The 19,560-nt window shown below is 52.3% G+C and overlaps 2 protein-coding genes across 5 annotated transcripts in view; both read right to left on the bottom strand.

Moving 5' to 3' along the window:
• Positions 1 to 115: 115 nt before the first annotated feature.
• Dpm2 (dolichyl-phosphate mannosyltransferase subunit 2, regulatory) lies at positions 116 to 4,422 on the bottom strand. Its single transcript, XM_020164251.2, has 4 exons — positions 2,702 to 4,422; positions 2,340 to 2,429; positions 1,519 to 1,621; positions 116 to 809 (listed from the first exon to the last, which is right to left on the bottom strand). The coding sequence occupies exons 1-4, from the start codon at positions 2,855 to 2,857 to the stop codon at positions 751 to 753; spliced, it is 408 nt and encodes a 135-aa protein (XP_020019840.2). The 5' UTR covers positions 2,858 to 4,422; the 3' UTR covers positions 116 to 750.
• Positions 4,423 to 4,559: 137 nt separating this feature from the next.
• The window catches only part of Eeig1 (estrogen-induced osteoclastogenesis regulator 1), a 32,716-nt gene continuing 17,715 nt past the window's right edge, over positions 4,560 to 19,560 (bottom strand). For 2 of the 4 annotated variants that reach the window (XM_074053126.1, XM_020164281.2), the window contains exons 2-11: positions 15,922 to 16,042; positions 15,685 to 15,714; positions 13,928 to 14,044; positions 11,986 to 12,032; positions 11,672 to 11,829; positions 9,641 to 9,745; positions 9,361 to 9,556; positions 8,800 to 8,921; positions 8,632 to 8,701; positions 4,560 to 7,172 (exon numbers count right to left, since the gene is read on the bottom strand). In XM_074053126.1, the coding sequence (XP_073909227.1) occupies positions 7,127 to 7,172; positions 8,632 to 8,701; positions 8,800 to 8,921; positions 9,361 to 9,556; positions 9,641 to 9,745; positions 11,672 to 11,829; positions 11,986 to 12,032; positions 13,928 to 14,044; positions 15,685 to 15,714; positions 15,922 to 15,984 (954 nt within the window). In that variant the 5' untranslated portion in view covers positions 15,985 to 16,042 and the 3' untranslated portion in view covers positions 4,560 to 7,126. Of the gene's footprint in view, positions 7,173 to 8,631; positions 8,702 to 8,799; positions 8,922 to 9,360; positions 9,557 to 9,640; positions 9,746 to 11,671; positions 11,830 to 11,985; positions 12,033 to 13,187; positions 13,291 to 13,884; positions 14,045 to 15,684; positions 15,715 to 15,921; positions 16,043 to 19,560 lie in introns of those variants that run through there. The other 2 variants (XM_020164282.2, XM_074053127.1) reach the window with 2 other exon arrangements.

The raw sequence follows: 19,560 nt of genomic DNA, 5'->3' as shown, positions 1-19,560 counted from the left end.
CTCACTGCACAAGCAGGGCCTCTGACCTGAGCCCAATGTAGGGCCAGCCCTGCCACCTCCAGCCCCGTTCTAGTGTCAAGAATGACAGAGACAAAAACAAAACAAAAAAAAAGAATGAGACAAACACACAGACAACATTTATTGTTAAGTTCTTCCAAACAGGCCTAGGCCTGACAGGGGGACACGGGGGCTGATGTGGCTGTTCTAATGTGTTCCTGTGGTCCTGGGGTCTGTCAGTCCTTCCCCAGGGCTTTCCAACAATGTCCAGAAGTCCTCATCAAGTCTGAGCCATGTCAGACTCAGAAAGCTGCCTTTATGGAGGGGCAGGACTTACGGGGAGAAGGGGAAGGTCATGTGCAGCTTTAGAACCTGCTAAATCCAACATCAGCATGTGACGGGAGAGAAACTGAGGCAAGTGGGCAGAACTCAAGAGGAAAAAGTGACAGAGAGTCTGACAGTGAGGTGGGCAGGACCTGAGACGGAAGGGGGTGAGAGATGAGAGGTGAGAGGGCAGTTTCCAGGTCTCCTCCCCACCCCACCCCCCCACCCACTTGCTGACTTCTAGAAGAGTGAGCAGGAGGAGGGGGCTTTGGTGTGTCAGAAGTGACTCTTGAGCAGTGCCATCTCCTGAGAGCACTGAGGGACAGCCAAACTGGAGGAGCCACCGTGCCTGGACTACAGGCTGCAACTCTCGGTCCTGGCCTGGAGGGATGTGGAGAAGAGGCCAGCAGCCTCATCCCTGCTGGGCCTTCACTGAGCCTTCTTGGTCACCTTCTGGTTCTTTAGCATCACGTAGGTAATGAACAATCCTGGCACACAGAAAGATCACATACAATCCATGCTAAGGACTTCTGGAAGGCCAAGGCATGGCCAGGCATGGGGGAGTGAACCACACGCAAGCTTGTGCACCTGCCAAATTACCCTCCAGGCTTCCTGCTCATCTCCTTCCCCAGCCAGCAAGCCATAATCCATTCACATTTGTCCAACAATCACCAAGTGAGTGCCTCCCTCAGGCAAGATGCTGTATTGAGTGCTTGAGATTCCATGGGAATCTGAAGGAGGTCCACCTACTCACCACCCATCCACTCAGCTTCCCCACCATCCAGCCAACTAACGGCTGATTCATCCAAACTACTCTCCCGAGCACCAACTCAGGGTCACAGCCTGTGCTGGTGCGGAGGACAGCAATGATGAAGATGCAGTCCCCATCCCTAGACAGCCTCAGAAAGAGGTACAGAAACTATGAGCCTGAGTGACAGGAGACTAGGAGGTGTGTGCAGAGTGATGATGTGGCTGGGGGCAGGAAAAAGGGAGATATGCCTGAGGTACTGCGGAAAGCAAAGGAGTTGACTGGTTCCCTTTAAAGGATAGTTGGAAGCCAGGAGCCCTGATCAGATGTACAAATGCCAAAGTGTGGAAGACTGCTCAGGGGTGAGGGTGCAGCCCTCCAGACACATCAGGGTCAGGGGACATCCTAAACAGGAGAAGCAAGGGACCTTGAGAGAATGGGAGACTTACCCACAAACAGGAGCAGGAGGAGACCCACAGCCAGAGGGATGGCGACAGCGTAGGCCCGGGGCAGGAAGTACTTGTGGATGACATGCTGGCTGTCAATGAATGGCTGACAGGGGAGGACAGACTTCTGGTGAGCACTGCTGGCCTCGCCCCGCCCCCAAGCCCAAACATTCCACCTCTTCTGTCTCAGGGGCTGACCCCATTGACAGCACTGGGAAGGCATTTGTTTTTCTTTAAGATGATGGCATTTTGAGGGGTAGAGTGTGTTTCCTTCCTCTTGTGTTTTTTTTTTTTTTTTTTTTTTGTGGCGCTGGAGTTTGAACTCAGAGCCTTGAGCCACTCCACCAGCTCTTTTTTGATTTTTTTTTCTTTTTTTGAGATAGGGTCTTTCGGAACTATTTGCCCAGTCTGGCTTTGAACCACGATCCTCCTGATCTCTGCCTCCTGAGTAGCTAGGATTACAGGTGTGAGCCACCAGCGCTCGGTTTCTTCCGTTTGTTTATTTAAAAGTTGTTTATTGGGCACTCGCTTGGTGTAGAGGACCTGCCCCGAGGCACTGGGGGTACAGGCACTAGCAAAGGGTACAGGAAGAATCCTCAACGGCTTCACAGTGTAATAGGATGCGATCCTGGGTCAGACCCTTCTCCCTGGGCCTCAACGTCCTCATCTAGAAAATGCAGACACCACCGGCATCTTTCTGAGATAAGGAGAAAAAGCACTCGGCACGGTCCGTGGCACATAGCAGCCGCTTAAATGGTATGAGGAGGGAGGGGCTTCAAGACCCAGGACTGGGGAAATGTGAGCCGAGGGATAGGGAGACATACCAAGAGAATCACCCAGGCAGTGTAGTAGGTGAAGATGATCAGGCTAACAGCGACGAGGCCGAGTCCCACCACTTGGTCTGTCCCCGTGGCCTGGAGAAAAGGGAGGGCTCAGCTGTCGAAGTAACGCTAATGGAGGTGGCGTGGCAGCTAGTTTACGCTCTCAGCTTTCCATCCCTCAACAGGTGTACAGAGGAGCTGACTCTCCATCAATCTCTAGGCGGGGAGTGCCGAGCCTCAGCGTTATCACCCGTACACAAACCGGCGGGAGAGCAGTCCCGATCCCGAGCCCCAGCTGCTGAGCAGACTCCCTGCCAGACCCCCTAACGCCCCGCACCCCCGACGACACTTTGCCCCAACCTCACCATTTTCCCCTTGCTCCGCCACCAGAGCAAAAGATCACATCCGGTTCCGGTTCTTGCCTCTTCCGGCTCTGAGTCGCGGTGCACGCCGGGAGTTGTAGTCCCTTTCCCCCTTAGCCCGTGTAGCACGAGACCTGCAGGCGCTGCCTCCCTTTGCATGCCGGGAAAAATAGTTTCTCTAGGGTATTGTGGGGCGAGTTTTTTTCCCGTTCTCTCTAGGGAATGGAACCGAACTGAGACCCAGACTGCCGGGTCCAGTCTCTACACATCCCAATATCCCCTAGTTCCCAAGCCAGAGATGGAGGTCCAGGGTCAGAATACCCATTATTCAGATCAGAAAAGTGAGAATCCGAGATGTGCATAATCCGAGTCGGTGGTGAAGTGGACACCGTATCCTACTTCCTGGGCAGAGGTCCCTAATTTGTCTGTTGGTGGAAGAGGTGGAGTTCACTGTACAGCCTGGGATAAGAGAAAGGCAAGCCTCCACTCCCTCCCTTCTCTTACTACCTCTAGGGCTGTGTTACAGGTTTGGGACTGATCCCTTCCCTTTCCTCTGAGAACCAAGGGAGGTTGAGCCACAGCATCTTTTCCTCCAGGTCAGGCACCTGGAACACTGTCCTCCCAAGGCATGTGGCATGTATGGGGCTGACAGCTGCTCACCCGAGACAGAGGCTCCAGCCTCCCGCTCTGTGCCCCACAAACCCAAGTATGTCTCCGTAGTGAAACCCTAAGTGTATCTCTGTAGTGATGCCTGTGGCTTTTTTTTTTTTTGGTGGGACTTGGGTTTGAACTCAGGGCTTCACGCTTGCAAAGCAGGTGCTCTACCGCTTGAGCCACAATTCATTTTGCTCTGGTTATTTTGGAGATGGGCTCTTGTGAACTATTTGCCCAGGCTGGTCTTGAACTTTGATCCTCCCTGTAACATCCTCCCAAGTAACTAAACCATAGGCGTGAGCCACCCGATGCTGGCTACATTTTAATTAGCTGATTTCCTTGGCAATCTAGCTCACTGTACCCTAGCATCCAGAATGGGGCTTGGCACAAAGCAGTTTGAATCCATCAACTGGCTTTAAAGTTGAGCAATTGTTTCCATCCTGGAATGCTATGGCATAGCCTCTGGGGACTCCAGAGTTCCTCCAAGGGCTTCTGTGAAGGCCCTGGACCTGTTATCTCTCCTTGAGGGTAGTGGGAACAAGACCTGAGCCTGTATAGCTTGTTCCCTCCAGCAGCAGTAATCTTCTCTGTCCTCTAGGCCCATCACTGACTACAGGGACTGCCTTCCCAAAGCTTTTAAGACCCTCTTGACCTACAGTCCCATTCTTTCCCCCAAACAACGTTCCCCTTCCCAGGGTACCAATAACCAGCCTCAGTAAAGAATGAGCCCTGACACCTGGTAGGATAGTGCTGTTTTGGGGTAGGATTGGTGTCCTGGTTCTTTCTGGCCTGGCCAAAACCACTAAGGTACCTGGCTACTTTGGCCTTTATCACTAAGCTCCTCTGTGACTTGGAACAGTCAGCAAGAGGGGTGAGGGGCTTGAGGCCTGCCAGGGGCTTTAGAGAGGCTGGGAAAGGCTGTACCCTCAGGTTCTCACTGGATACAAGCCCATCTGTAGTGGAGGAAACAGGCAGTTATTTGCCTGCAGGTAGGCCTCTTGGAGGCCACCTGGCCTGCAAAGCCCTCATTAGAACTTGGATTCCGAGATCAGAACGGTCACATGTGAGATTGGGCCCTGGAATCTGGAGGAATAAAGGGCTTGGGGAACCTTGGCCTACACCCTCCTCACCCCTGGAATGTCACCTTACGCATCTGCTTCCTTCTGATGTTGTCTCTGACCCCAGTCAACATGGTAAAGTAACACGGTAAAGAACAAAATAAAAACGCTGTATTTAATTTTTTTCCCCAAACCAAGACACCGACACTAGGCTGATTTCCCCTTACATTATTTTCTACAATAAGCTGGGGCAGAGATACAAACACAGCCCACGGGATGGGGAGCAGTGGTGGCAACATTGTTAGGATAGAAGGGGGACTTTCTCCATCCTGACAGACTGTGCAGTGTGATCAGTTGCGGGGTGATCAGGGGAAAAAAAAAAAAAAACCTAAAAATATTGTAGACCTTTATTTTCTTTATATCTCCTAGTAGAAACATTAAACTGTCTTTCGAGAAGATTCCAAACTGGCTTTGCATAGACCAATTCCTTTCCAAAAATACCTCTAATATATTCTATCTCTCTATACAGAATCTGACATCCAAGTGCTATGGGCACCTGGGGGGAATCACTGAGCTTGAGGGGACCCGCACAGGCTGAATGAAGAAAGGGCTTCCATACAAGGAGAGCCAGGGCTCCTAGCCTCTGGCTCCAGCCAGTGTTCATTTGGTTATGGCCAAATTCTCAGCCCAGTTACCCTGGCCCAGGGCCTGGTATGAGAGGATGTGGCAGGCTCTTGTCTCCTGGGCTAACTGTTGAGCCCAGACCTTGGCTTAGGTGAGGTTGGGGCTGCTGGTTTGAGGGAGTCTCCCTGACACTGACAAAGCCAGCTGCTTTATGCCTAAAGCCCAAGAACTTTCAATCAAGCCCAAATTATACCCTGACTACAGTGACCTCCTCTTAAGATGGGGGAGGTCATGGGCATGGAAGGGAAGGACGGTGCTCCCCTATTCTTCTAAGGGTCACCTCATCTGCAGACAGTGGCCAGTTTCTGCCAGGGAGGAAGGGACTCTCCGAGCTGACCACAGCCTTCTCCAGTCAGAGCCATGCTGTCCTGCCACAGCAGGCACCTTATGACATCCATTTTCTGAAAGCATTATTGGGTGGTTAAAATAATGCTGATGACAACAAAACCCCCAGAAATGCTCTGGTCCTAGTATCAGTAAGTTTCCAAGACCAAGAACCTCAACTCTTGACAGCTGGAGCAGACAGGCACTGGACAAGGGACCGCCATGTCTGGGGAGGACACTTATCCCCTACCCAGAGAGAACCAGTGTCCTGCCCCAGGCCATCCCCAGCCCTGCTGGGACCCAGCCCGCAGGTGGGGTAGGGAATTACAAGTACCTCCCCTTGCTGGGGGAGGACAAAATATGGAACGTGAACCCAAAAAAGAGAGAGTAAAGATAAGGAAAAAAACCGCTAGGGCCAAGTAACACCAGCCTGCTGGGTTTATATAAAATGGTGAAACTCAAAGGGGCAAGAGTTTGTTCAGGGCCTGGTTGGCAGCCAGAGCCCTCCTTCAAGCCAGTTCCGAGGACCAGCGGAAAAAGTGCTGCAAGGAGGCCTTAGCGGGGTATGGGGTGGGGTGCAGGGCCAGACTGCTCCCACTGGGAAAGCATGCTGCCCCTTGAGGGATCCCCTCCCTTGACCAGAAGTAGGGGATACAGAGGAAAGCTGAGACTTGTCAGGCAGGAAGCCAGCTCTAGCCTGTCCAGTCCCAGAACACCTGCCTCTCCAGCATGGGCCCCAGCCTAGGCTTCCTGACCTGCACATGTGACCTGAGAGCAAAGGAAGGGGGCTTTGCTTGCCCAGCCCAGCCTGGCCCCATCCTTCCTATAGGAAAGTCAGCTGCTCAGGACAGCCCTGGACAGGGGGCATCATGACACTCAGGCCTTTCTAGGCTCTGGTCTTAGGCCTGAGCTGGGGCTAGCTAGAAGAGAGGCAGTGCCCTAAGCCAGCCGGGCTGCCAGACCCTGGGCCTGACTGCACTGCAGGCAGCACCCAGGAGTCCTAGGGAAGAGGCCAAGGGGAAGGGAGTGGGGCCAGAGAGGTTGTGCTGGGACAAGTTATGTGCAAAGTGCAGGCTGCCAGGGCAGCAGGAGAACATTCGGTGGGAGAGGTGGGGTCTCAATCTGGAGTATGGGTACGGTCTGAGGTCTTGGCTCCCAGGAGGAAGCCGCCAGCGGATCTCCCAGGACAGGGGTAAGGGACAGTTGAAGCACTGAGCAGAGGGTCACAAGTGGCAGAATTCAGGGGTGCTCTGGCCCCCAAGGGTGAAGGGGGCAATGGAGCAAGGCCTTGTTAGCCTGGTTGAAGCTGGAGCTCCTGGAGAGAGTGGGTCATGGGGGAAGAGGCCCCTTGGCCACAAGCACCCCCACATGTGAAGGAGCTGCTGCATATCCTCAGCTGAGACCAGGTTGGACTCCATGGGGACAGTCTTAGACAGCTTCGTCTTGCTCCCTGCAGCACATGCCCACCTGTTCTGCCTTCTAGTGGTTCTGAGGAAAATATTCACAGTGGTGCCCAGGCCACAGGGCTGCAAGGGCCCAGGGTGGGCGGGAGGACAATGGAATGATGCTTTGGGCAGGTGTAGGCAAGAAGACTTGGAGGAGGCACAGATGAGATGCGGTGGGGATCCAAAGGGAAGTCCCTCCTGGAATGATGCAGGTCTAGACCCCCACAAAGGCAGGGGCTTCTTCAGCCTGGACACCGGCTCTCTCAATGGCTTTCAATCACGACTGGCTCGTAAACCCCAGAGGAAACCCTGCATGGGAGAGACAGGTCAGCTCACTCTACTCCATGCTCCAGTTACTGAGCATCCCCTGGGATCCTGGGGGTAACTTCACAACCAGCCCTGTTTTGCAAAGCTAAAACAGAGGCTCAGAGATGTTATGTTCCCTCAGAGACACAGGAAGTCAAGTCTGTAGGGTCCACGGAGCTGGCACAGACTGTGCCTGAGCCCTTCCAGGACACCAGCAGCTTATATACTTGGGTGTGCCAACCCCATTCTTATAGGAAACCTGGCAAGAAAGGTCTGTGCCTTGCCTTGTTTGAAGATGAAGAAACTAAAGATCAGAGGGATTGTGAGGTTTGCCAAGAAGACAACAGAAAGTTAGGAGACCTGATCTGCTCATCTCCCTGATGAGACCTGACCCACCCAAGTCATCACAGACATTTGGGGCATAACATGCTGCCATTTGATTCTTGCTGCTTAGATTGTCTTCTCCTCTCCCCCAATCCTGAGCTCCAGTTGCCTCATTTTATGAGGAAAGCTAGGAAGGAGTTTTTTACAAAGTTCCAAAGAAGCCTCTGCGTTTTCTCCTTGGACAACCCAGGACAACCTAGGAGGTTGGCCTTCTCTGAGATGGAGGCTGTAATTTTGAGCACAGGCCAGCAGAGGTCAGCAGAACAGCACAAAAGGGCAGGTCCCTATCCAAGTTTCTTCTGCTCTGCATACAGACAGTAGTAAATGGACACTTTCCCACTCAGCCCAGAGCCACACAAGGAAAAGCCTTAGGCACAACCCTGTGCAGGAAGCTCCTCCGTTCTCACTCATTCACTCCCTCTCTTGCTTACTCTCTCAATTGGTCACTTGCTTGCTCTTACTCCCTACTCCCTGGTACTCATCCCAGACTGCAGAGTTCCAGCAAAAGTTTGACTCTGGGGGAAATAGCTCAAGTGGTATTTGACTGTTTGCCTAGTAAGTATAAGGCCATGAGCTCAAACCCTAGTACTACCCCCCCCCAAATAAAATTGAGAGAGAAAGAGAAAAATGAAAGGGAAAAAAAAAAAAAAGCTTGACTTTACCACTCCCTCATTTGCAAATGTCACCAAGCACTAACCTGTGTACCCTGGCACCTAGCTCAGTGCCCGGTGTGTAGCTGGTACTCAGTAAATATTTGTTCAAGAAATGAATGAGTCATTACCAACACTGTTTTGGGGTTCCCAAACCCAGGAGGGAGAAGGAAGAAAGTATTAAGTCCCTGCTGTATGCTGAGGTACTTCCCCAGGTGATCCTGGGAGCTACCTCCAAACTCCGGCACTCTCACCACACAGGTTTCTAGGGAAGGAGGGAGTTGTCCATACAACCTGACAGACCAGGAGCAGGCTCAGAAAGTGACAGTCCCAAGGTCAACCAGAGTTTGAAGCCGGGTGAAGAGACTGCAGTCTGCACTCTCAGCCTTGTGCTCCTGGCCACCCTCCCCTGGCCCTTCACTCCCTACCTGTTGGCCAGCTGAACACCACTCAGTGTGGTGGAACCATCTTTGCTCACGAACAGCCGGAGGTTGCTATCTGTGGGGACACAAGGGAGGGTAGAGGCTGAGTAGGGGTGGGGCAGCCCTGAGAGCAGGTGGCATCACCCTCCAGGTTGCTCGGTGTGAGCAGCTCACCCTCAGTGTTGCTGCCGTCTGTGAAGTCCTGGCTCTGCATGATCTTTTCCACAATGTCATCCGCATCGATCCGCGTGTCATCCACCCAGGTTGGGTGGCTCTCCACTGAGTCCTTTTTTCGCCTGGGTTGGGGAGAAACAGTCACACTAGTCAGGGCAGTAATAAGACAACAATGATAACAACCCCTCCCAGCACCATGCACCTCCCATGGTGCATTTCATTTAACCTCAGGATCACCCTAGATGTAAGTGCTGCCTTTACCTGGTTTGATCGAAGACAAGGACACTGAGAAGTAAGTAACCAGTTCAAGGCCACACAGCATGTATGTGGCGGATCTGAGGCTCAAGCCAGGTCTGCTTGGCCCACAGACCATGCTCAAACAGCAATGTTTACTAAGCCTGTGTGACATGTCTGGCCCTGGGCTGCACCCTTTTTGACCATCAGTGGTTGAACCACCACCATCCAACACCCCGAGGTGGGGACCCTACTGTGCCTGTGCCACGGGCAAAGGAGCAGAAGTTCAGATCTGTTCTCTGAGGAGCACAGAGCAGGATCTCTCACCGAAAGGAGCGGTCTGACAGATGCAGAGGCCGGGGTGGCCGAGGTGGCTTCTCGGGGGGCCGGTGCTCCCGCTCACTGCTCTCAGGACCCTCCACAGCCATGCTGAGGCCACCAGAGGCGCTACTGCTAGTGGAAGTGTTGCGGCGATGCGTCAAGTCTGACAGGCTGGAGGAGCGTGAGTGCTCTGTGCTGTAGCCTGAGGGGTGGGTGGTCACAGGGTGGGTCATTATGGAGGACCTGGGGCTGTGAGAGGCTATGGGTTCAGGGCAAGGCCACTCACCAGAGATCTTAGACTGCTGGCTGGCATAGCTGGAGTTGCGGGAATGACCAGAGTGAAATACCTCCTCGGGGCTGGACAGGCCCTGGTCAGGCTCCTCTGGCAGGCCTGGAGGAAGGAGCAGGGTTACACAGGTGCCACCTCATCCTCAACAATCTTCTCACTTAGTTTCCCATGAAGCACAGTGTTTCCGTTTAGCAGACAGCAAGACTGAGGTCCAGAGGAGCAGCAATCTGCCCTGAGCCACAGGTCACTCTCTGAACTCAGGTCACACATTCCACACATATCTGTCAAGGACCTACTTGCACAGGGTACCTGCAGCAGGCCAGTGAGGAGGAAAGTTCAACAAAAACTGCACCAGTTACCCACAACCATGGGGAGTGGGGAGGCCTGGCCCAGTCTGCGAGCCAGGGAAGGTTTCTCTGAAGTGGTGACTTAATACTGAGACCTTCAGGACACAGAGGAGGGAGGGAGCCAGAGAAGGCATCAGGGATGTGGAAAGAGGAAACAGCATTCACAAGGCCTTGAGGCTGGAATGAGCTTTGGTAGGTGAGCACACAGGGTGACAGAGTGGAGTGGAGGAGGGGATTAGGGCAGAGACAAAGGATATGCCAACAACCCTCTCCTGGGTCACTTCAAAACAGATTTTCCTGGCACTCCCCACCCAGGTGGAGACACAAGGAAACTCCACAGGGCTCTGTAAGAAGCCTCTTTGCAAATGGCTGGGAGATTACTGCAGAGATAAGCGGGCCTCACACCCAGCCTGGGAGAGGCACCTCTTCTATTTTGTGCTGGTCCCAAGACAGTTCTCTCTTCAAGGGCCCCACTCCCAAAGCTAGAGAGAACAATGGTGCTGGGAAGCCCCACTCTTGCATGCAGCACCCAGGTTCCCAGGCCAAGGCAAAGCAGGAGTCAAGCTTTCTGTTCTGGGTCTCACTTTGCTGGGTCTAAGACCTGGAGGCCCTAGGGTTCCTCACAAACTCCCAGGCCTTGGGGACAGGACACCCAGTGAGGCCTGTGCTCCCTCTAATGGCTCTTTGTGGCACAAATCATGGCCACATGTGCTGCCTTGCTCAATGATCAGCTTGGGGACCTAATGCCTCCCAGCTCTGAGTCCACCCCACAAAGGATGTGCAGGGCCAAGGCTCATACCTCTGGGTGCCCTGCACACAGCAACAGACCTGATCTTGGGGGAAGCAGCGAACACCAGGGGGCTCCTTCCCATTTTCCATAACAACATCAATAATGACAAAGTAATAAAACATAGCACCAGCCGGGCATGGGTGGTGCACACCTGTAATCCTAGCTACTTGGGAGGCAGACATCAGGAGGATCATAATTCAAGGTCAGCCCAAGCAAACAGTTCACAGGATCCTATCTCAAAAATACCCAACACAAAAAAGGGCTGACAAGTGATAAAAGTACCTGGCTAGCAAGCATGAGGTCCTAAGTTCAAACCCCAGTACTGCAAAAAAAAAAAAAAAAAAAAAAAAAAAAACAAAAGTAGTGCCTACTGAGTACTCTGTGTGCCAGAAGACTTGCACATTTCCTTTAGTTCATCCCTAAAGAAAGCTAGAACATGGTTACTGTCACCAATCTCATTTTCCAGGGGAGGATGCTGAGACTGCACGATGGCCAGTCAAGATCACATGGCAAGCGGGAAGTCAAGAGCTCCCAGTAGGTTCCTCCATCAGGTTAACCACACCCCATACCACATACTGCAGCTCAGTCACCACCTCCTTAGGGAGGCCTCCAGTGGGTTCCCAGCTCTTGTCATGCCTGTAGGTAGACATGTTTATCACTTATAATTCCATTAACACCTGCCTGTCCTATTAGACTGGAGGGCCACAAGGGCAGGGAGGCCACGCCATTTTCACACCATGTGAAGCACTCAGACCAGGAGGGCAACTGGCAGCATGAGCAGCCCCACCCCATCCTCCTCCACCCTCATTAAACCCCTCCCCTGGACAGAACACTGCCATGGTCAAAGCTTGGGCCACTAGCAGGTGAGGGGCAAGTGGATGGGGACAGTACCTGAGCCCAGGATGGTGGGTCGGGCCTTGGGAGGCCGGGAACCTGTCAGGGAGTTGGTGCTGCCGCCGCCGCCACTGCTGGTCCCACCACCCTTACATGTCAGCTGCAGAGAGGAGTCCTGGCCTGGGATGGTGATAGACTTGGCAGTAGACGGTGGCCTTGGGAGGACAGATAGGTATGACTAGAGTGCCCCATCTCAGGATCAGATGAAGAAGGGGAGACACAGAGCCTGGAGGAAGGAAGAGTCTTGCTCCCCACTACCAGCAATGCCCAGGACTGAGCTCCCTCTCTTCCCAGGGCCTGATGGCACTTACGTCTTAAAGCAAGGGTCTCCAGACAGCAGGAACATACCAATGGTAACCTATGGACAGAGGGGAGAAATCAGCTCCAGCCACCTGCACCAAGCCCAGGCATGGCTGCCTGGCCACAATGAGCCCATTTCTTGTGTAGATGGAATGGAGCCTGCAGCTTGCCTAGTAGAGTAACAGGGAGATGCAATATGAGGTTCACTCAGTTGGCACCTGCCACAGGGAACAAGCAGCAAGTCAGCTCCTGTGATTTCACATTACGACTAGATTGTGAGCTCCTTGGGGAGGGGAATACATTCACTCCCACTTGCATCGCCCAGCTGAAGGGCATAGAGTTTCACGGGATGGGAGGGAAGAGGGCTCACAGAGCCCCTGTGGGGGTAAGGGACACTCAAAAGGTCCATCACAGGAGGCTAGGACTGGTGAGAGTTCAGAGAATAAGGTAAAGCATGAAGCCAATTAGGAATTTAGTATCCACTTGAGCAAAGACTTTGGCAATGGTCCAAATATGGCCAAGTTTGGGTTCCAAAATCTAGGCTGCAATGGAATGACAAGCGGAAGCTGACAGGGTGGGAAAGGTGTTCATCCAGTGCCACCACTGACCTCAGTGGTGACCACTGGTAAGGCTTTTTGTAGATTTTACTTGGCCAGGAAAGTAGGTGAGAACCCCATGTTATAGAGTAATGAATCAAGATTCCAAGGAGAGGTAACTGCCCAAGACCCTGTGGACAGGATGTGGGAGAGCTAGCCTCGAGCAGAGACACCTGGTTCCCAGACCCTCTTGACTATTCAGGCTGAGGGTACACAGGCCCATTGTTGGGGCCTGGCTCTCACCAATCAGCTTAGTCCATCTCTTTTTCTTTCTCCTTTTTTTTTTTTTTTGGTGGTACTAGGGTTTGAACTCAGGGCCTTACGCTAGCAAGGCAGGCACTCTACCACTCGAGCCACTCTGTAGGCGTGTGTTACCACATTCAGCAGCTCAGATATTTCTGATGCCTCTGGGGCTTCTGGTCACCACCTTGTGCACCAGGCACAGCTAGCCACTACTAGGTTGGCTCTCAGAGATGGCATTAGGACAAGCTGGTTTTCTTAGCCTGGTAGAAGGATGTAGAAAGGAGGAAGAAAGGAACGTTGGCAGCAGAAACCTAGATATTTCTGTTTCCAAGAGCCAAAGGAAGCAGCTGCTTGGGTGGGGGGGAGCTGCCCACCCTGTTTGGCCATCATAGTGGACCTGGCCCTGGGCCCTCGGAGCTTTGATAGTGCACACAGGTTCAGGACATCACTCTTTCACTCATGGACACTCCTCAAGAAGCCAGGCTGCCTCAGGTCGTATGAGGCAATGCTTAGGAGCTGGGCTGTGGAGTCAAAAGATGGGGGATTGAGTGTTTATGATCCCAGGCAAATGACAGAACTTCTGAGTCTTGACTCTCTCCTATACAAACCTGAAGCTAACCTCAGATATCATAAGCCATGGTGCTACTATCAGCGGTCACCAGATGGGAGAGGGCAAGTACTCAGCGCAGGGTCATCTCACCAAACCTTTACAAACTTTGGGGGTCCACTCCCAACTATGGATGGGAAAACTGAGATCCTGAGTCCAGGGCCCATTATGTTCCCAGCATCAGCTGCTGCCTGTCCAGATGAGAAACTGTAATTTTTTTTTTTTTGTGTGGTACTGGGGTTTGAACTCAGGGCCTTCACTTTGAGCCACTCCACCAGCCCTTTTTTTGTGAAGGGTTTTTTTTTGAGATAGGGTCTCACAAACTTTGCCTGGACTGGCTTTGCATGATTCTCCTGATCCCTGCCTCCTGAGTAGCTAGGATTACAGGCATGAGCCACCGATGCCCAGCTGAGAACCTGTATTTTTAACAACCCTCCAGGGGATTATGAGGAACCACGTCGTACCCATCCCTTGGTAGGGTAGAAGAGGCAGCAGAATCCTTGGTACCTTCAGGATAGAGTTGTCCTGGCGGGTGTTCTTTGTGTCATATCCCTCCAACAGGCAGCAGCGCACAGTAGAGCCTGAACCTGCAAACTCCGCCAGGTTCAAGTCAGCAAAGCCCAGCTGAAAGGGGAAAAGGAATATGTGGGAGACTGTAGAGAGTGTGGGCGCAGGACAGCAGATGCACCAGACTGGTTGACTTCGCAGAGGTGGGGGAGGGGAGGACAGGCAAAGTCTCGGCGCCCACCCCACAATCCTGGCTGACTGTTGCATAACCAGGACCCAAGGACAGAGTCTCCTGGATCAGTGGCACCAATGTGGCAAAGCAAGGAGCTCACATCCCTGGGTCATACAAAGCGCCCTTTGTACTGAGTCCCAGCGTGCATCAGGGCCAACACGCCTGAGATGAAAGGACATTGTTGTCTGTGACACAGACGCATTGTTCCCTGGCAAACAAGGCTGTGCTGTAGGGAGCTGCCAGGAGAGCAGGCAAAAAGAGGAGGGAAGGCCCATGGGAACTCAGTGGTGGGACGGGGTAATGGAACACCCCTGTGGGGGCTTAGGAAGGGATCCTCTACAGAGTGGGCATGATCCCCGCACTGAGTGAGGGGCTGGTGGTCAGGGTCTAGATAGGCCCCGGGTACTGCTTCTCTCACACTGAGTCCAGGCGAGGAGTGAGGGATGGGGAGGGATGGGGCAGGACCACGGGAAGAGTGCAAAAGCCAGATGGAAGCCACATTAGCCTGACCAGAGGGGAAACTGAGGTTGAATCGAGGAAGTGCCAAGCCTGGGGGCTTCAGGGACAAGCAAACCAATTCAGAGACAATTACTGAATACCAGCTGCATGTAAGAGTCTAACTGTGGTGTCAGGGGACAGGCTCCAGAAGCAGGGAACCAAGTTTGGATTCTGGCCCTGCCACTGACTCACAGAGGCACCCCATTTTATAGATGAGGGGACTAAGTTCAAGGAGGGAAGTGACCTGATCAGGGACACATAGCTTGAACAACAGAGACAGGACTGAAACTAGGCCTGGTCAGTACCAGGTCCAGGCACTTCTGGTAGCCTTGGTTTCCTCCTTGACAATAGGTATAAACCTTGTGGTGGAGGTTCTAGCACAGATCAGCAAGAACTGACAGCCACGCAATGGGACACACCGCTGTCATTAGAAACCATACACAAGTCAGTGTTGACACAAAAAGCTGACCACAATGTATTGGGTGAGTAAAAAACTCAAGCTGTAGAATCTGCCTATTTAAAAAATCTGATTGTTTGCAGGCACGGAATACACACAGAAGGTGCTCACTTTATATTTCTTTACATTTACATTTCACTCACATGCATGTTTTTACTCACTGCTCTGTATGTTTTTTTTTTTTCCTTAAAAGGTCAGGGGCTAGAGGTGTGTCTCAGTGGTACAGCATGCCCAAGGCCCTGGGCTCAATCCCCAGGACCACCATTACTGCACACAGTCTAGAAAGATCCTAAACAACCCCAATGGTGAGGGCCTGGGAGGAAGGAGAGAGGAAGGGGTACAGAAATAAGGCCCTTCACTCTATGAACTTCTATATTATTTGTATTGCAACAAGCAAACACTACCTTTATATTAAGTACAAAGACTATCAATAAGGATAATCCCCCAAAATAATACATCTCATGTAGGACAAAGAGGGGGTTGGAAGGTCTTCTGAAAACCTCTCTCATGTCTGTCCCGACACCCCCCACTCCATCCCATCCCACCATTCCTTCACACAGTATCTCTTACCTTAGAATAAGCCTTTCCGCCTTTCAGTTCCTGCACAGAGAAGGAGACAAAACCAGCAAGACCACTAAGTAACCCCTGGCACTTTATGGGTGGGTCTCCCAAGATTCCCCTAAATCTGACCTCTTCAAGAGGAGGACAAGAAAAGGAGCAAAGCAAATCCTCACCAGACCATCAACCCCATGCCACCCCAGCCCTAGGCTCACAGCTCCTGGCCCTGCTCCAGGAGCCCAACCTTACCTTGCGCACAGACACACGGAAAATGCAGGGGTCCAGCAGGCCCGTGGCTGGGTTGGCACTCATCTTACACACAAAGGTGAACCTCTTCTGCCACCGCACACAGTTCTCCTGCACCTCCTCCCTGCAAAGATGGGACAGGTTGAGCATGAGGTCAAGGGGGTGAAACTCTCACTTTTCACTTTATAATACAAAGTGTCTGTATTTACCAGGATGTGGTAGTTCACACCTGTAATCCCAGCTACATGGTAGGCAAAGGTAGGAGGATCTTGGCCCACCCACAGCTAAAGCATAAGATCCTATGAAAAATAACTAAAGCAAAAAGGCTGGGGGTGTGGCTCAAGTAGTACAGTGTTCCAAGGCCCTGGGTTCAAACGCCAGTATTACCAAAACAGAAACAAGACCAAAACAAAGTTACTGTACTTTCACAAGAATGTGCTAGTATATTTGTTGTAAAAACTCAAAAGCTCACAATAAAGAAAAGAGAAGGAACACAAGGTAATCACGAGTGAGGTCAGGCTGGAGGCAGCTGCCCTTCCCCAGGGAGCCCACCTGTGCTCCCAGCACCACCCCCACCACCTTGACCTTGCCTGGTTCCTACAGTGCCATTTCCTGCCTCCAGCCAAGATCCTATTGGCCACTTCATTTAACCCTCACTATACAGATAAGAGGCAAAGGCCAGGTAAACTTCCCAAGTCACCAGCCAGTTGTCAACTGCTGAGCTGGGCTCTCAGCCTGGTTCTGCCAGACTCCAGAGTGACTTCTTCACCAGCAATAATGACAACAATGACAATTACAACAGCCAAAATTGTATGATGCTTCCCGTGTGCCCAGCACTGTTCAGTGTTCAAAGAACTGACAAGCCTGTGGTCATGGCAGCTTGCTCCAAGTGCCAGAGATTGGCAATCTTGCCAAACCTTTCCAGCTACTGCCTGGAGCAGCTGCTAACTACAGCCCGAGTCCACAGGGAACAGGGGTCTCTGAGATACCAACTCAGGGCCCTTGGCTTCCCTGATACTAACTGGGGATCTGGCCTCTGGCCTGAGTCCCTCTTGGCCCTAGAAGCTTTGACTATGCTGACAATTCAGCCCTCCTAAATCAGGAGGCCGTTGAGCCCTGGGAAAGGTGGGTGCAGCTCATCCAAGCCTAGCCCAGCTGCTGTGGGGATTCAACAGGATTTGTGGGTGGCAGCAACAGCAGCAAAGTGAACTAAGCTTGCAGTACAGCAGCAGACCCTGCCCCCAGCCCTGGCAGAACCCGTGCTCAGGAAGGGGTGGCCGCGGAAGGGTGGGGGCAGTGTGAGACAGCTTCTCAGCTCATCCCACCTAACTAGACTGCCAAGTGGACAGCTGAGGAAGTGACCTCTCTCCACCCTGGGTGCCCCGAGGAGCAGGGGTTACCTGCCAGATTGGAGCATGAGGGTGAGGGTCAGAGACGGCCACAGCCAGGGATCTACTGAGCACTGGTGTGTCTGTTTCTCACAGCAGTCTTGTGCTGTGGGGTCTATATTATTCTCTGCTGAGGCTGATGACACTAAGACTCCAAGTAAAAGTCACCCAAGATCACATCCCTAGTGACTGACAAAGAACTGGAACCTGGGCTGTTAAACTTTAGAGCCAGGGCCCTCAGCCATCACCAATCTTTACCGACATGGAGCCTAGGAAAGCCTGGCAACTGGAACCCACGTGGCTTGGGGGCCAACAGTGCCCTGTTATGGACTGAAACAACACCCATGTCTGTTTGGAAACTGTGTGACAATTCCTCAAAAAGTTAATGGAGACTTACCATGACCCAGCAATTCTACTCCTAGGTATACACCCAACGGAAAGGAAATGCATGCTCATGCAAACAATTGTGTATAAACATGCACAGCGGCCTTATTCGCACCAGCCAGAAAGGGAAAGCAACCTGAATGTCCACCAACTGGTGAACAGGTAATAGCAGTGGCAGACCCAGATGATGGAGAAAGTACTGACAATGCTACAATGTGGGCTAACCTTGAACACACTGATTCCAAGTGAAAGAAGTCAGACTCAAAGGACCACCAGTGTAGGATTTCATTCACATGAAATGTTCAAAATAGGCAGAAACTGAAAGCAGACTGGTGGTTGCCAGGGGTTGGGGAGTTGGGGAAATGAGGATTGACAGCTAATGGATGTGGGTTTTTTTTGTGGGGTGGTGAAAACACTCTGCAGATGACTATAATAATGGGTGCACAATCCTGTGGATATTAAAAACCACTGCTTTGTAGGTTAGGGGTTCAGCTCAGTGGTACAGTGTTTGCCTAGCATGTACAAGGCCATGGGTTCCATCCCCAGCATTGAAGAAAAACAGAAAATAAAACACTGACTTATACCCTTTAAATGAGTGAATTATGTGGTATAAGAATTATATCTCAACACAAGTGCTCCCCCTCCCTTAAAGAAATACATGGTGGGTCAGTAAACAGAAACATGGAGAATGCAGAACAGAGAAGGTGGAAGCTGAATAGAGAGAAGAAGGTGGGGGCTGCTAGTTCAAGGGCTAGCAAAGCCCTTAAGAAAGTGATAGCTGAGCAAGGCTTGGACGAAGTAAGCATGTGAGCATGAAAGCAAGTGCAAAGGCCCTGCGATAGAAACACACCTGGCAAATGGAAAAACAGGAAGGAGGCCAAGGGAGAAGAGAGGAGGGGCTGAGATTAGTGAGGGGCTAGGGGGTCAGGTCCTGCCGAACATCAGGGCTACGGTGCGGAGTGTGGATCTCATTCCGTCAGCAGTGCCTTGCCTCCACGGACGGTGACTTAAGCAGAAACTGACAACAGATACACAGGAAGTGAGTGGAAGGGCAGATGCTTCCCAAGCAGCCAGAGGCCCAGGCTTGAAAGGAGGGAGAGATGGGAAGTAGGTTCAGCTCTCAGGTGGACCCTTAGGCTCTGCCCCCACTCCACGCAAGAATGGGAGCAGCTGCTGGAGCCCTGAGGAAGCTAGGGCTCTGGGTGTGTTAAAACATATATAGAGAAATTAGGATTAGTGTTGGGCAACAAAGGCTATGAGTCCTGGGCTTTCTCCCTCCTCTCTGAGGGACTGCCATGGGAGCACCAGCCAGGAAACCAGAGGCCTATTTGTGGTCAGTCATCCCTACCTGCCAGGCCAGGCATCCCTACCTGCCAGGCCAGGCCAGAGAAAGCCACATGGAGCCCTCCCAGGCTCAGGTGACAGGCATGCCCCCTCCTTCTGCAGGAAAAGGTGAGTCTCGGCAGGGCTCCCTCCTATTTCCACAGGGCTCTAAACAATCACCATTAGATGTTACCACTCCCATGGGAAAAAGCTGGCAGCCAAAAAAAAAAAAAAAGAAAAAGAAAAAGCTGGCAGCCTTGCCCTGGCCCACCCCAGGGGGTCACAGCAAGGGTGAAATAAACACCATAGCTGCATCACTTCCTGAGGACCCACACCTCAACAATGAGAGGTGGCTGTTTTCCTGGCCCACTTTTCAGATGAGGAAAGTGAGGTTCAGAAATGCTGCGCAGCCATCTGCATAGCCCAGAGCTGCAGGCCACAGAGCTCTTTTGACCACAGGCCACCTGTGCCCAGGGTTCATGTCACAGCCCTGAAGGTGAGACCACCTCCAGGACTGCAGAATGGCACAGGCTCGATATCAGACTAC

This window comes from Castor canadensis, chromosome 13 (genome assembly GCF_047511655.1).
Source record: "Castor canadensis chromosome 13, mCasCan1.hap1v2, whole genome shotgun sequence".
Lineage (NCBI taxonomy): Eukaryota > Metazoa > Chordata > Mammalia > Rodentia > Castoridae > Castor > Castor canadensis.
Note: the sequence above shows the minus strand (reverse complement) of the source record. Positions and strands in the feature narration are given on the sequence as shown.